Source organism: Poecilia formosa, unplaced genomic scaffold, assembly GCF_000485575.1.
Source record: "Poecilia formosa unplaced genomic scaffold, Poecilia_formosa-5.1.2 Scaffold260, whole genome shotgun sequence".
Classification (NCBI taxonomy): domain Eukaryota; kingdom Metazoa; phylum Chordata; class Actinopteri; order Cyprinodontiformes; family Poeciliidae; genus Poecilia; species Poecilia formosa.
In genome coordinates, this window is record NW_006800199.1 from 1 (window position 1) to 17,841 (window position 17,841).

The following is a 17,841-nucleotide window of genomic DNA, read 5'->3' on the forward strand; positions in this document are numbered from 1 at the left end:
GATGTTGGAAGTATTTTTTGTAGGTGTAGATTCATACTTTTCTACAAACGATTAAGCATTCACTCAAGGAATGCTTTGTTGTTGCATTTTAGAAAATAAAATGTTTATTTTGCCATTTCAAAACAATTATTTGTTTATTTGGATTTTCTTATTGATTTCAAATATTGTATAAAATAAGCTCAAGTGATTAAATGAAATATCTGCAGAATGAGAGAATTTTTTTGTACAATTAACAGATTAATCTTCAGAATAATAGATTAGTAAAATAACTGTAGTGAGTTGTGAAATGTAATACGAGTGTTTAATTTATTGGCCATGTAGAAAGTCAACCCTGCAGAAGGTAATTTATAGATTACTCAGGCTACTTCCAGACTGCATCATGTTATTTATGCTTCCCAAACTCCAGAAAGCTGAAAGAAACCCTTCTAGCAGCCTGAGGTTCATTAGTGTCCAGAGTGGCGCCTCACTGACCTGTAAACTCCAGATTGGCTGCGTCCTCCAGCAGCTGCTCCTTCATGCTGCCGAGGGTCTCCACGATCATCTCCTTCATCTCCTCCTGCTTTCGGTTTGCGATGGCCATCAGGGAGTTGAAGAGTTCACCCTCTTTCTCACGAGTGTACTCCAGCCTGCGGGGAGTTATCTGCAGGTCCCTCTGCATGTCGAAGGCCTGCATGGGAGCGATGAAGAGACGACAAAGGTCTGTTAGTGTTTGTGCTGCGGGACTGCAAGGGGTCAAAATACTCTGGCAGCAAACGGGTCACGGATTGACGACAGCAAACCGGCGCGAGGATGCGTCATCTTCTGACCTGGTTGATGAAAAGGTCAAGACATCGACAGTGAAGCCCGTTAAGTAGGTTGGCTGCTTCTACTTGTTGGTTCTGGAGAACTTGGCGAGCGAACGGCACCAGCGGCCGAGGCTGCCTTTCGAAAGATTCTAGCAGTATGCTCTGGGGCTTAGCCCCTGGGGCGGAAGTCTGCGTAGGGGCTCCACAGGAACAGTGTCCGGTCTGAGTGTTGAGGAAGCCGAGTGAGAGCAGCTGCTTGTGGAGGATGCTCTTCTCCCTCTCCTTCTCCGCCCGGCGGCTGGATTCTGGGGAGGCCGTTAGCGTGGAATCAGGGATGCGGAGAAAACAAATGGGAAACGAGAGCAGCTCTTTGACCTTCCGCAGCTCGGCCACCTGCTCCGAGCTGAGAGAGTCCTGGTTGATGGCGTAGAGGATGACGGGTACAACGTGGCGAATGCAGTCTTCCAGGGCCTCTTCTATGGGCTGGACGCTTGGACAGGGGACCACCATGACCTTTGTTTCCTAAAGAGAAACAGGAATATTTAATATTCAAGCCATTTTGCTTCTTTTCACCTCAAAATTTGCCATATATTATTGAGATTTTTGTAGTATGCCAGCAGTTGTTATTTTGTAGATAGGATTTATAGCTGCAGATACATGGAGCAGGTCTCTAACTTTATACATCGAGTTACGACATTTATGCATACTCCGCTTTCCATTCTGCAAAAGAGGAGCCTGGCCATCGTCTTCCTGTGCAATTCAACTCAAGTAATTGTTAACTGGAGAACAGAGACTAAAAAAAAACATCAAAAACAAGCAGAAAGAAGCAGCCAAAACTTTAAATATATGTGTGTATATATATATGTGTGTGTGTAGATCTTGAATTTAATATAAAAAAATTAATCTGCAAATAAGTTCTGTCCAGAACTCTTCAAGTAGACAACACAAAAGTTTATGCCTCTATTTACAAGGCAAACTTGGCAAACCTTCACAGTAAAAGCTGTATCTACCCATGATGCACTTTGAACTTCAGACAGCTAATTAAAAACATTTATAGTTTGATCGCTTATCATAAAATCAGTGAGAATGTTCATCATGCATCGTGTTCTCGGGCTGCAGGCTGTAGTTCATCCCTGATAAATATAATCTAATACATAAGAAAATATGATATGTAACACAACTACTACTAAAATTAATGTTACACTGATGCTAAAGTTAAACTGAATAATCATCCAATCGTTGTCTATTAGGTAGGAATTGTGAAGGTTACAAAAGTGATGTTATTTTACTTTAAAAATTAAAGTTCAAAATGCTGTCCCCGTGTTTCCCTCGAAAACATAAAAATCAAACATTTCTGTAGCCACAGCCTGGAAGGGACGCAGTTCTGTGAATGCATACTACATCACCGAGTCACGAGAAAAACTGAAAATATGTCTTTCATTACTGTGGTGAACAGTTCTCAAAGTCCCAACAGACAGACAATAAAACTTAGCTTTAAATCTCTGAGTAATGTCCTACATATGTACTAAAAAACTGGTCTCTTTCTACACTTGTCCAAATATTCTAAAATTATTTCAAGTCATGAAAACTGCATGGTCAACAAGAACAAATGTAACGGTTTCTTAGTGCTGCAAAGTTGTGGGAATTTTTGGGGTTGGAAACTTTCCATTTGAATCACCATATAACTGGAATTTAAGGGAATAAAAAAAAAAAAATCCACACTTAATTCTTGAGTAAAACAATTAAATTTCATGCAAGTACACTTGATAACCATGCAATTCCTCAATCACATGCAAGCATGTAGCGCATTAATTACTGCATACTGCAGGGCCACATGCACATGCGTTTCTCCATCACATGCACCGATTATTTCTAGAACCTGGAGGCCACATTTTTCAGTCCAGACTACAAGAGCAACAATGCATAAAATGTGATGTTTTTTTATATTACTTGCATTAAAAAAATAAATTTTTATAATATTTAACAAATATAATTGATGTACGATATATATCAATTATATAGGCATACAATCGCATGACTATAACAAAATAAAACGTTCATATATATGCATTTAAATGTGAGAAATGTCCAGTCAATTATCATAAATGTAAGATATTTGCCAGTTGGGAATATATATATATATATATATATATATAAATCCCCAGAGTAAATTCCCATGAAAAGTTTCCAAAGATTAAGCACAAGTTTTCCAGTCTGATGCTTTTCTATTCAGTCAGCCTCCACTGCAGGTCAACAAAATTGATACAACAGCCATTGTATTGATCAGCATAAATACCAAAACGTTCAGATGGTCGTAAAAGAAGAGATCAAAGTTTTTCCTTTTCTTCTATTTACCAAAAAAATGGACTGTCAGGAGGAGGCTGCACTTTATACAAACTGACCTCTTAGACATAACCTTCTGTGGAAGAGCTCATTTTCTTAGCAATGCTGACGCAGCGATAAACTGACATCGATGGCCTTAATTCACATTAAACATACAGGAAATTGGCACCAAGAAAAGAGGGAAACGTCCAAAGGTTGTTAAACACTGAAGGGCCAGTCTGGGACAAAAGCTCTGCTGCTTTGATGAGCATCATTCTGTGACTTATGAACAATTTGAGTTAAACTCCATGTTTAGATTATATTAGCATAATTTTAATCTGGAAATTCAACTGAAGGAGGATAAGCTGGAGGGACTTGAGCTGAAGATTCAGACTTTAGGTTGATTTATATAGAGGATATCCCACATAACAAAATTGCTGTTGCCTCAATTACTATTAAAACTTAAAATATTTATTGCCAACAGGACATAATTTGGTCTTCAATAATATTCCACAATGTTTGACCATAAAAATAAACACATTTTTAATCAGTCCTCTTAGTACAATCTCCTGAACTGAGAGTAGTATGGCTAATAATTTATAGGCATCACCTGAGGGGATTTCCTTGACAAACATGAGATCATGTTCAGGGTTTCCCTCAGAAAACCTGCTGATCCTGCTGGACGGGGCACCAGGACATCATTTAGCAGGAAGAAGTTGTTTAAAAATAAGACTAGTAATTTCACATTAAACATACAACCATAGAGCTTTGAAAAAGAGCCAAACATAAAGATATATAAATAAAATAAATACCATCAAGTTTTCTTTGTTTAGTAATGACTGGTGAAGTATTTTGATTTGCTGGGTGTGGTTGGTCATTTGTCCAATCGAAGGCAGTATTTGCAGGGAATATTGGATGGAAAAGACCTGTCTGTGATTGATGGTGGGATGGTTTATTTACATTAACCTAATCGATTTTGAACTGCAGACACAGAGGCAAGCGAGTGTGAGGTGTAAACACATACACCACACATTCTTCTTTAGTCAGAATATCTGCCAACATCAGTCTCATTATGCGCTCAACAGGAACTTCTAAAACATTAAATTGTATTTAATGCGGTTCACCTCGAGTGTTGAGGCTTTTATTTTTGAAGCCTACTTTGATGCAGTACTGTCCAAACAGAAAGGCAGCTGGGAAAACCCTGCACATTATGTCTGATCATTGAAATAACACTGACTACAATAAATCACATTTAGGTCACTAATGTGGCTTTTCCATCCTACCAATCTTTACACCACTTCTCCTGGGCTTTCTGATGCTTGTTGCTAAAATTTATATCAGCTGTCCGCATCACACACAGTAGAAGTCCCTCCTAATGGCCAAATATACCAGTGTTTGTGAAAAACCAACAAACATTTGGGCATTATTTTAATATTGTTTGATGAATTAAACATTTCAGACCAGTGTAAGCCAAACATTGCTGAAAAACAGCCAGAAAATGAGAACATCTGCTTGTATCACATGTTTCTTTCTATTCTTAACACATAGCAGCACATAAATATTTGCGGTGGCCTTAGGAATGTTTGTGATGGAGGAGAAAAAGAAAGAATTACACAAATAAAGAGATTTTCTTAAGCCATGTTAAATAACATTAGCAAAAATAGACTCGCAGATGGTCTGAAAGAGAAAGCATAAAAAAAGAGGAGAGAGATAGGGATGACCAACCACATAACAAAGGAGACAGTCAGTCCCGTCTCCAAGAAACAAGAGGCGAGTCGGCCTGGCCAGCCTCTTTGGAACAAAGATAGCCTGCAAACTTTTGTTTATGGCAAGTTGAAGTCAGTACAGTGCTTGAATTGCCTTCATGTAACCCTGTTTCTAATAGCAACTCATCAAAAATAATGTCTGACTGCTGATTTTAAGATAGAAAACTGCTTTAATCTTCAAAGCCAGAATAAATGCTTTATGGACAACACTGCATATCTTTCCTCAACAGTGCTAACTTGGACTGCATTGTAAAACCACAACAGTCACAGTGAGTATTAGCAGCATCCGAGTGACTCTATAAACCTGAGCAAGTCTGAACAGAATAATGCTAAAAATGGCGTCCATTATAAGTGACCTACAACCTTGAACAGGTAATGATATGTCTATGTGGTTTATAAAACATGTTCATAACATTTTTAATCATTAAGATTTTAGTCAGTTCTGCCTGTTCTGAGCTCCTTTCAGAATGAGATGTTTTAGGGCCTCCTGTCACTTTAAATCCTAGTCAGCTCCTGCTTGCCACTCCCCCAACTCAACTTTTACACTTGTACCTGAAAACGTCTGCAAACATATACAAAATTATACAACCGTACATGTTTGGAAAACAGAAGTACACAACCAATAAGAATGTCACAAGTGGTTTCTGGATGCCCAGCAGTTACACATACAGAGGTAAGACCAGCTGATATAAGTGCTGGAACTCAGATTGGGTTGCTAGGTGACAGGCTGGGCTTTCCTGGGGTTGCTAGGCAACGGAGCAGTGCCCATGGAATGTGACTCAGCTATAAGGAGGTTCTTGAAACAGTTACATTTACAGACACTAAAATACATTAACTTACTTCCAACAGCCAAGTGTTTTTTAAACGCTTGGGCTGTTTTTAGAAGCAGTTGAGACTAGGCCTGTCACAATAACAAAATTTGCTGGCCAATAAATTGTTTTAGAAGTTATTGAGATGAATGATAAAATTGTTGTTTTGAGACCATTTCTAAGTAATATAATGGTAATGGGAAAATAATAATGCAAGAACGCATTCTAAAAGATCAGTAAACTTTAAATCTAATGAACATTTAACACTGGAACTGGAAGCCATTTTAAATATCCAAAATAAATGAATAAAACAACAAATAAAATTGATTTTGAAGTCTTTGGAAACAAAACGTCCTTAAAAAAAAAAGGCTTGTTGAGACCAAAGCACCAAACTGAAGACTTTCCAGTTTTTGTTGGAAAGAGAAAAAAAAGAGATAAATGACAAATAATGCCAATGGAAATTATTAAGTTTGTTTAATTTATTATTTGATTAATTGATTATTGCGACAGGCCTAGTTGAGACAAAATAGAAGAATAAAAAATTTTCAAAATGCTAATTTTGAATAACAGATCCCCTGTTTGGCCTATTTTCCCCTCACATTTTAGGTCAAACTAAAATTTATATCAGACAAAAATAACCTGAGCTGTTACAAAAAATGAAAACTTTATTAAGTAGAAAAAAAATGATCCAAGCCTACTGGTCCCTGTGAGAAAACTGAAAAGCCCCTTCTTGTTAAATCAACTGTGTGACATTTTTGAGGGAGGTGGGTTCAATTTCACCTGGCAAACTAAACATTAGGTCTGATTCGCCCAAGAATCAAGAAATCAGATCTCAAAAACTACACATTATGGCCTTATTTGATCTGATCTAAAGAAACTCAAAAACAGGTGAGAAAGTCACTGATATCCATAAGTCTGGAAAGGATTGAAAAGCTCTTTCTAAGTTTCAAGCCTCCAGTGAACCCCAGCGAGAAAAACAGAGAAATCCAGAAGCAGCGTGGGCGTTCCTGGAAGCGGCGCATCAAAAACCTCTTTCACAAAACATCTCCGTCATAAGCCTGTGAAGATGAGCCACCTCTAAACTCCCCCTGGCCACTCATTTATCACAAGTTAAACATTAAGAACAAGCTACCAGTGTTGGTCAACAGGTGGTGTTGTGCAGCACTGGCACCCAGCATTATCTATACAAAGGAAATATGTTTTTAAAAAAAAAACATGGCTTTCTCATGCGAACCTGCTATTCTTGGTAGCCAACCAAGCAAGATCTGGGTCAGCTGCAGCTGCAGAAGAATATGCAACAAACTTCCTGAAAATGTGAAATATATTTGGCAGTGTCATCCAAAAACAAAAAAAGAAGATGAGGTAAATTATAACTCGTTTAATTTCACATTATATAAGACAGTATCTGGTGCGAGCGAGAAACCAACTTTGTCCCTTAGGAGCTCCATAAAATATACTAAACATTTAGATTATCGCCAAGATTTATGGGAACATTTACTGGACTGATAAGAAAAGGTTCAGCTTTTTGGAAGGTGTGTGTTTGATTACATCTGGTATAAAAAAGGTAAATGGACTGAACTTATATAGAGCTTTTCCAATCATTAAGACCACTCAAACTAGACACCAATACACACATTGGTGGGTAACTTTGGGTTGAGTGTCTTGCCCAGCAGCACATCGACATGTGACAGGAGGAAGCTGAGATCGAACCTACGACCTTCCCATCACAAGAAGATTACAGAGCCACAGTCGCCCAATATTGGAGAAACAATATCATACTGACAGCCATTAATCCATGAGCCTTTTGGAGCAAAACAATGATCTGAAGTGCACGAATTTATCAACCAGCCAATTTATCGGTGCCGATTTCCATAACTTTGGGAGATCAGTGACCGGCTGATACTTACATGTGAGGCTGATCTTATCACCAATCTTATCTACCTCATCTTTTGTTTGATCGATCGGCCCACTAGGTCATGTCTGCACATTTGTAGTTAACAACAGTCACCCACTGGTACCAACTCAGAAACAATCGACCATGAAAACTGCAATCGGTGCACCCCTAATCTGAAATAGACCAGCAAATCCACCTCTAAATGGCTCAAACTAACAGGTTGGCAGAACCAAACCAGGCTAAACAGGACAAATCTAAAACAACAAATCTCATCCAGTTTCATTGCAGTTTGACTCTGTTACTACCAATTCATTCAAAAAAAAGAAAAAAGAAAAAAAGAGTACCTGCTAATATCACAACCAGTAGATAACCTAATATGATCTATTAAATCTTTTGTTGCTACATTTGTTAAACTATATTTAACAAATGTAGTTTGTTAAGACTATATTTAATTTAGTCTGGGAGCCGAGCCTAAACTCCAGCATGAAGGACAGCTAATTAACAAGCTGGCTCTCGTCTGCAGGGCCTTGAAAGCACAGTGCTGTGATTATAGCAGAACCGTGTGAATACCACAGCCGGCAGAGAGATTCTGCAGCTTCATTTATCCCGTGTTTAATCACAGCTCTGCCTTACCAATTCAGCAGGAACATGAACCTCAGCAGCACGCTGCTTCAGCATGTGACAAACCCATGTTTGTTAAGAACAAACATATAGAGCAAGATTAAACTCGTCCTTATGTTGTTTGAACCGTCACCGCCTAAATGTGACACACTTTGATCTAAAAAAAGCAAATCCATCCATGGAAATTTGAATATTGGTGTAAAATGATTGGTTTTGTTTTGCTGACAGATGTTTTCCTTTCATGCAGTTCTCTGTGACCTAAATGCAAATTTGTAGCCAAATGAAAACGAGGTCAAGGTCAAGACCTCTGGACATCTCGCAGCGTGCATCAAGCTTTGGCAAAAATTGATTTCTACTTCAGTTGTTCTGTATTAAATGTTGTTTTAGCTAAGGTTTAAAAAAGAAAACAACCTCAAACTATTTCTTGTCAGTGTCCCAGAGTTCGGATTTTTCCATGGCAACGGCATCACAGCAAAGAGCTTGAGATCTTTTTTTACATGACCCAGTCATGTGAATCACACCAGACCAGTGGCATTACGTAAGGGGGCTGGGACGGGACGGGTGGGTCGTCCCGCTGCACAGCTAAGCCCAGTTTCTTGGGCTGTGTGATGCTTGGTGAAGGATCTTGGTTTAAGCGATTAGAGGCCAATTTCCATGTTGTCCCACATGACAGGAGTGACTGCGATCCTTCCCCCGTGTCCAATGTGTTCACCCCCAAGGGATATTGTGATTTTCAGGTCACAGCGAATGAAATTGCTCCATGACTGCAGCATGTCCGACGTTTCTCCCTATTCTCACACAATTACGGGTCTATTTCAACAAATGCTTGAAGCAAACAGTGAGAGCAGCTGCTAAGAAGTGCATTCCTGAGCAGCAGCATACATCAGGTAGAGTGAGGGGGAAGGAAAGTGAACGGCCCAAGAAATAATCTGCTCAGCTCTGTAATCTGTCTGTGAGCTGAGCCATGTGAGAGAAAACTAGTTGAACTTTACGAGAAAAAGCAAAGAAGGAAATCTATGCATCGATTTTTGTATCTGGAGGAAGAACAACCTCCCTACAAAATAAAACACAGAAGAGACATGAATTATTTAACGTGAATAGATTAAGATGATAAATTCTCCATGATTTGTTTTAGAAGATGATAAAATAAAGACAAAGGAAACATACATTATGTGAGCATCAATATTTAAGCATGGCTACAAATCAAATTAATTTCCATCTGAACTTTGACTAGACCAGTGTAACATGATTATACTTTGATCTGAACTAATCCTTTCCATCTCTGGCTCTATGCTTAGGGACATTGTCCTGCTGGAAGGTGGACCTCTGTCCTCATGTCCCCCAGTTTTTAAGGGGTTTTCTTCCAGGACTGTCCTGTTTTTACCTCCATCCATCGTCCCCACCAACTCTGACAAGCTTCCCTGTCCCAGACGGGGAAAAACAACAACAATATTTACCCATTTCACTGTTTGTTTCTAGAAGCGGATAAAAAATAATCCCAGCATTTTCCATATCTGGAATGACAACTTTGATTTGATACTTTCTGATTCATTGAGAAGTCTATGAGCGATGCAGCAGATACATAATTACATCTCCTGACAAGATGATGAACACTTTGACCTTCATGTCAGATTCAGCTACTTTATTGAGAAACTGGGAGATGTCCATATTAAAAAAAGAGAAAAAGTCTCTACCAGCAAAATTAGCTGCAATTAGTCGGAAACTAAAACTAAGAAATGTACTGCAAAAACACAATATCTTACTGAGCATTTTTATATAGTTTCTAGTGTAAATATCTTAGTACACTTGAAGTAAGAAAAAACTAACTTAAAAGTAACTGTTCAGCCAGATATAAGGGCTTGTTTTACATAAATAATCTTATTATTGGCAGATTATTTCACTTATAACAAGACATTTTGAAATGAAATGAAATGAAATGAAATGAAATGAAATGAAATGAAATTTTATTCGAACATGATACAAATATAAAATAAAATAGTGCACAGTAACAAGAAGTGCATAAGAAAGAAGAGAAAATACAGATTTTTTTGTTTCAGTTAACATATCATGCTCAAAATGTTAAATTTTTCCTATGTTATAAGTGAACTAGTACTTTATTATTGATATTAAGGAATTATTGAGTAAGATATCTGCAATAGATCAAAACTACTTGGTAGGACTTTGTGTTTGTGCAGCTCAATAGGTTGGTGTAAAAAGCTGCATAGACCTGGGGTCAGAGTGGCTGCATCCTACCTGAAGCAGAGGATGATGCAGGGTGATTTCCAGCTCTGCTAGTCTATGGGCCGGGTCCTCACACTCCTCGTGGATTTCCAGGTCCTCCCTGGGAACCGTATCCCAGCGACCACGGTTTGCAGCCAGCTGGTGCACCAGCTCATACTGGCCGGGCAGCGCCAAGCTGAGCCGCGTCTGTCTGCCGTGAGTAAAACACAGCTTCCTCCGCTTGCAGACAATGCCTTGGACGCTGCTGCAGGCCTCCCCGGCCTCTGCACCCAGAGGCAGGAGCCGTTCCCCCAGCAGGCAGTTGAGCAGCTGGTAGCGGGCAGCGCAGTCCTGGCCGAGGACCAGGATGTACGGAGCAGCCCCCACTGTGTTGCGCAGGAACTCTTCCTCATGACTTGGGAAGGTGATGCAGCTAAGCTGGCCTGCAAAAGGATTTCACCAAATCAAACACATGAGTTGCAACTTCAGTGATGCATGGTTTTCAGAAACAAATATTTATGACTCTTGAGTTCTTTTATTCAGCAGCAATGTAAGATTAGATGATCTACTTAAGGACGCAGGGTTTCCTCTACATGTAACCGATCGCGGCGCACCGCCACTTCAAAATAAGAGCTGCCACATTTTCAGAAAGATGTTTTCCTTATATTTTAAAACAATGTAAAGCACTGTGCACTTACGCCAACCATAACCAGAGTTTGAAATTAGTTTAAATATCAAATAGGGCTGCACTCATTGCAGTTTTCTGACTGCTCACCTATTACCGATCTTTAAAAAGCCTGACCTGTCAATTCTGATGTTGACAGATACTGACTTTTTTGGTCTGAAATGTTGCTAAATATAGGAAGAAAGTTGCTGAGTTGGCAACAATAGGGTGACTTTTGTTAACTGCAAACGTGCAGACATGACCAGGTGGGCCAGTCTGTCATTCTGGGCAGCGACAAAGATTTTCAGATCTTTATAGAGGCAGATAAGATCGGTGGATAAGATCAGCTTCTCATGCACATATCGACCGATCACAGATCTATTAATCAGTGCACCTCTATCACGAAACATTAACATTTACTTTATTTTGTAAGTCTGAAAAGCTGGCTACTGTGTACTGTGCTGCTTTCAGGAGTGAAGTAAAACTAGAGACGATAATCCGAAGTAGAGGGAGAGAAAAGGTGAAACAAAAGGTACCTAAAGAAGGTTTGGATGAATGAATTTTTAGCTCAAGCCTGTGAAAATGACCCATAGTTTAACATATGTTGCATTTGAATGACAGTAAAGTGGTTAATTAATATAGTTTGGCCAGTAATTAATCAGCAGCATCGCGTCACAGCCCACCACCACAGTTTAAAATAAATCCCAGATTATCTACCACAGCGGCTTTCTCAGAATATGCTGTAAATTGCTGTTTACCACAAAAGACATCAAAATATTTTGAATCTGATAACAGCTCCCGGCTATTAGTCCTGATCTAACCCAAAGATGAGGAGCACATGCACAGAGGAACCAATTCAGCCTCCTTCCTGTACTTTCGGGGATAATCCTGCAGGACGCTGAGTCACAGTCTCCAAGAGTTACATAACAAAAACAGGACAACAAATACCAGGTTTATGTGCCGACTGCACCGGATGTTTAGCTGAACCCACATTTGCTTTAAACCAAATTTTAAAAAAAGACTAAGGACAAAAATAAACTACGGTTCACGTGAATCTTTTAAAAAAAACATGAAGAGCCTTCATGCAAAAACAAAATTTTTCCCAGACAGATAAATAAGTATATTTATATTACCCACCCATATAATAAAGTGGGGTTTAAAAACTTAATTATTTTTGTTCTTTTTCCAGCATCATGACCATGTTAGACCAGATCCAGATGAAAAACAAGAACATTTACTGCTTTTTTCCTATTATTTAACCAAATACAATTCTACTTAGTCAAAACCTCAGTTTCTTCTGCAGCCAGAGCCGATTAAGTGTTGGCGGGAACAACGGCTGTAAATTAGCACAACAACAGAATCAACCCTCTTGTATGTGCATTTATTTTTGCAGATATTTACCTAAATGACAAATTAAGCGAGTACCGTCTTGATGTTAGACTGAAGAAGTTTACAAAATACAACAAATTTTGAATTAGAGATGCACTTAACCGATACAGAGCTGTGATTTCTGTAAGGTCTGATTCTTGATTTTTATATTTCAAATGTCACAAATAAAAAAGGAGAAAAAAGTTCAGCCTGTTCTTTAATAGAGCTGGATATTTTGAATCCCGTGGATTACAAGATTATCCCCATTCCTCAACTGTTTCATGACTTTTTTTACAACTCATAAAAGTGATTCAAACTGCATGTAGTTGGCTGATGTGCTTAAAACAAAAAGTGCAGGAGTTACTATTTTTATTGGTATTTATTAATAAAAGATTTGGAGGCTAGCAGGCCTAAGTATTTGGCTTGCAGAGGACCAATTGGAGCAGATAAAAGGGTAATTGGCAGACTGATAATAAAGTTTAATAAATAAGGTTTTCAACTGAACAATTACAAGTAAGAAATGAGTTTTTTTGGGCTGGTGACCCGTCCAAGTTTACCCAATGGCTGCTGGAGACAGACACCATGAAGGTTGGAAGGATGGATGGTTTATCTGCACTTTTAAACATCTTCAGAAACAGCTAGAGAAACTGCTGCTTGTGAATGTAACTACAGGCATTGACTGATTCCTACCCACTGGATGACACACTTTGTGTCTGATTCTGACCAAATAATAGTTTTGGTTTGCACTGATTACATAGTAATACCCACAGCAGTGTGTAGTAGAAAATTAATACATACTGTCTGCTTAATTTCAGCTCTTGTATGCAAAGAAGTGTGTAGCAAAAGTGCAAGAAGCAGATGCACCCAAAGGCCACACGATGTGGGTGAAATCACAGTGAATAAAAAGCGATCAAGCAGGTGTTGGTTAGAGCTGCATCTCTACATGCTGAGCTGTTTTTATGTTTCTGATGGGGCTGAGGTTTCCCCTTGTTCTTCGTCTCATATTTGGGTTGTATGAGCAGGATGTGGTGAAGTGTATAAAACTTGTGTCTCTGCTCTGACTAGTCAAGTGGCAGAAACTTTGAACGCTGATTGCATCTACAGACAACGGTAGACCTTTCTGTAATTTATTGAAAGTTTCCTCTCCCTCTTGATAAATAATTTCCACCACAAGTGTTAAAGACACACCAAACCGAGAACGAGGATAATGATTCTGTCAAAAGGCGGTGTAGAAAGTAATCTATCACTCTAAAGAATCACATTTAATGCAGTTTAATGCACACAGTCCTGAAACCACAAACAGGGCATGGTGTTAGGAATTACACTTACTGAACTAGCCTTGAAAATTGATTTGACTGGAGAAAAATACTCATCAGAAGAAAAGACACTTGGAGAGGTCAGTGATTTTTGTTTGTCGTTGTAGGAAATGTTACAAGACTTGTGAAGACCATCGTTAACAAGTAGGAACATTTTTCTTAAACTTAACTTATTGCATATGAAACTAATTCTGAGTTAATCAACCCAGGGTTTCCCTCAGTGCATTATAAACCTGACGGGCCACCAGGCTTCACTTGCGCCCCCACCAGGCTTAGCATTGCTTATTTAAGACTTTACTGTTGGTGTTCAGGAGTAAAACTTACAATCTTTCAATTACACATAATTATCAAGTGATATTTTCAAATTTGCTGTCAACTTTAAACATTTTTTAATTGAAAAACACGACGGGCCGCTGGATGAATGACTGCCCAAGCACCGGGCCTAGCAGGTTTTCTGGGGGGAAACCTTGATCAACCCTTTCCTTTCTTTTCAAGTTCAGGTTTGATCCGTTTGAGTTTGTAATTAGACAAAAGCAACATAATTTTATCAAAGTTTGGCCAGGTTTTAAAAGGTTGCTGCTTCAAGACAGATTAAATGTTCCTCCTTTCATTGGAGATGCAGCAGAAAGTATCAGAGCGCTCAGTTTTCTCCAGCATGGAGTAATGTTGTGCTGCACAATGCTGGTCTGCTGGTCTAAAGCAAGGTCCCCACATTTACAGAATAGACTATTTAGAGAGAGTGATGTTATAAAAAAAACATCTAAAACTAGCCCAACATTACTCTACAAAGAACAAGACAGGAAAAATAAGCATGTCTACTTAAAATATAGTGGTAAATCTAGAGGTCTTGTATTCTACATTTTTGCTTCAAGATGATATACAAAGTTGTTATAATACTAAATCAACATGTAATAAATTGTTGCTTCATTAGGAAAACTGTTTCTCTTATTTAAATTAAATGTAAGCATAAATACTACGATGCATAAAACTATTATATTTTATCTCCCATTATAATAATCTAGTACAAGCTTAGTAATAATTATAATATGAAACTGGCTATAATCCAATAGAGTCTAGATGTGACAACCACAGAGATGAGCTTTAAGAAATCCAAACTGTGCTGAAAAGAGTCTAAAAGATGATCGAGTCTTGACTGGACCAATCCAAATAGATTGCTTTCTTTAAATCTTGATCTGATCTCAGCTAGTTTAATTGAAACATGAAAGTCACTCTTTATATATTAACATAAAAAAGACCAGAAACTAATTTCAGTGCTTAATCTAGTCAGCAGATAAAAACATGGATTTAGCTCTTTCCATTGAGGGCAGCTCTGTGGTCTTAATATTTTTATCAAGGCTAATCTTCAGCTTAACATTGTTCATTCAAAGCTGGGAAACAGTTTTGACCTCCTTTTAACATCATTACTAATCGTTTTCATCTTTCCCAAAAGATGTGCTACACCACTTCTGCACATCCCATCTCTTGCTGCTCTCAGTTCTTGGTATGGTTGAGTTCTGCTGGTTTCTCAACGCCCAAACAGATTTTCTTTTATCTGAGGTTCACAGTTTGGATTAAGAGGTTTAAACTTGGACCCATGTGGTCGTTCCAGCAGGGCAGTGATCCCAAAAACACAACAAAACTTGTTTTGGGATCAAAACTCCAGGTGATCAAATAAACAGAAACATGTTAGAAACTTGACCAGCCTTCATAAAGTAATTAACAGGGTTGTGAATTAAATGCAGACTAAAATGAAACTGTTAAAACACTGAGAAAAAAAAATAAACAGAAACGTATATTTACACTAATATTATATGAAAAATTGATGTTGTGCCAGACCAATTTTACCTTGAATGACTAAAAAAAAAAATCATTTTTAAGTCCAAGTGAAATCAAAACAAGCTCTATGAAAATCAGATTAAGACTTGCACACAAAAGCTGTAATAGAAGAAGTTATAAAACATTTTTTTCTCTTTAATGGATCTTTAGATTAAAGAAAAATAAAATCACCAGGTAAGACTTCAAAGAAAGATGGAAATCGGCAAAACGTTCAATTCAGCAAAGATTTCAACATAATCAGTGCATTTAGACTGCTCATGCATTATAGAGGAAGTCTGTTTTATCACCTTAGTCAATGCTTTTTTTCCCCACAGCAAGCAGATCTGAGCCCTCTGCACCAATAATTTGTTGGTCCCCAGTCTTTTCAGGTTGCACAGCAAACATCCTTCTTTGATTAAATGTCAATCATCGTCTTAATCAGATGATGTGGCTGCGTGTGTTCAAGCTTACCTGCCTCCAGGGATGCTGAATCTGAGCTTATGGTTGCTGCACATGCATTGCTGTAGTTTTGCCTTATTTCTCTGAAGAACACATTGGTCTCCTTCAAGTTTTTCTTCAGCTGTATGGAGTGCTTGTTGTAGCTGTTAAATGTTCTCTGCAGTTCCCGGCCTAGAGGAGTATTTTTTTGTTGCTGTACATTTCCCTCCATGGTCGACAGGTTGAGCTGTTGTCTTCTTGACGTGATTTTTTTTTTAGCAGGGTCCAAATTCCGAGGGTTTTTTATATCACTTTTTTTAAGCAGCAACAGAAATAAAGATGTCCTTTTATGTCAACAACTAATTAGTTGTCATGCTTGTCCTCATGTGGCTAAAATTATTATTATTAACTAATTCAACAAAATTAATATAGTAGGTAAAATAATATTTACCTTGAACAGGAGTGTATCAATAGTAAACAGTAGCTTTAGTCTCTCAGAGATTAAGGAGTGAGCATTAATTGTTTTACGGACCAAAGCTGCTAGCTAGCTTGACGTCGCGTGCAAAACAAATTGGGTCGAAAATTTACCAAGCTAGCTTCTGTTTCATATTGTGATTTTAAAAAATATACTCCAGGTAAAAACGTCGGATAGTATCTAGATATTGTTTTACATGCTACGTTATGTCTGCCCCACTTATATGCTGTTTATATCTGTCTGCAACCTAGCTCCTCCAGATACGTTAGCGCCGCTAGCCAGAGGGCATCGCCTGCCCGTTAACAGTTTGGCCTGGCAACATAAACATCCTCTTTAACTTCACATAAACCACCCAGAGCTCGGCGGTGCAGCCCCCAGTGTAAAAGACGGGGCCCAAACTCCTCTGAACATGAACAGCCAAAGCGGGACCACGGCGCCAGTCTTCTTCCCGACGAGGCTCTGTGTCCGTGGGGAGGGGACTGCTTCCTAAAGTGGCCGTAGAGAAGGAAAACCAGCAGACATCTTCCAGCCTGGAGAGCGACAAAAACGCAACTAAACGAGGATGGCAGCGTCAGTTGGCGAAGAAGATGAACGGCAAAGGCTGCGGTGTCGCAGGGTGAGGTGTGTCCAAACCGAACCGCATAGCTGAGCAGGGACCAGGCAATCAAATCACAGCTAAACAGAAAGTCGAGCAGAGCAAAGTTAGGGAATGAAAGGGGAGGGTCCAGAAGTGACAGGGCGCATTGCCACATGGGAAATGTAGGAAAACTGTCAACAACCGCTGTCATTTCTTCTTCCTGGTTTTATACGGCGGTTGGCAAACAATTTAATGCGCATTACCGCCACCTTCCACATTGGAGTATGGATCAGACAATACAACGATCTTCCCAAAACACCCGCTCTTCTTAAAAAACTAAGAATAGAGATAAAAACTACTTCCCCAGATGAACTTTGAAGCCATTCCTATTTATTCCTATATAAATTTCTAATTAACACCTATCTTTCATGAACATACTTATTACATTGTAAAATAAAAAAATTTGCTTTTTCTGTTTAACCATAATAAATACAACAGCCTGTATTATGTCTCTTAATTACTTTAAGAGTTGTTGGGATTTCTGATTTCCAATGTCTTTTTTTATTTGTTCTTACTTTGGAATCACACCTGATTATGTGAAAGATGATAGATGGATGGATGGAAAGTAAAACTAAAATTAAAGATGAACAAAAAACACTTAATTAAAATTACACAAAGACACAACAGAAAGGATAAGGACAGAAGATATCAACTAGGTTCATTTTTAGTATGAAGATTAAATGGTGTCTCTGAAGGTAAACACCATATAGC

General features: G+C 38.6%; 1 protein-coding gene across 1 annotated transcript; it reads right to left on the bottom strand.

Moving 5' to 3' along the window:
- Positions 1 to 471: 471 nt before the first annotated feature.
- Positions 472 to 17,245, bottom strand: LOC103150713 (dual serine/threonine and tyrosine protein kinase; the record flags this gene model as incomplete). The annotated part of the gene is made up of 4 exons (XM_007570433.2): positions 16,052 to 17,245; positions 10,451 to 10,860; positions 807 to 1,307; positions 472 to 667 (listed from the first exon to the last, which is right to left on the bottom strand). Coding segments are annotated over exons 1-4 (1,306 nt in total), but the record flags the coding sequence as incomplete, so codon positions are not given.
- Positions 17,246 to 17,841: the final 596 nt, after the last annotated feature.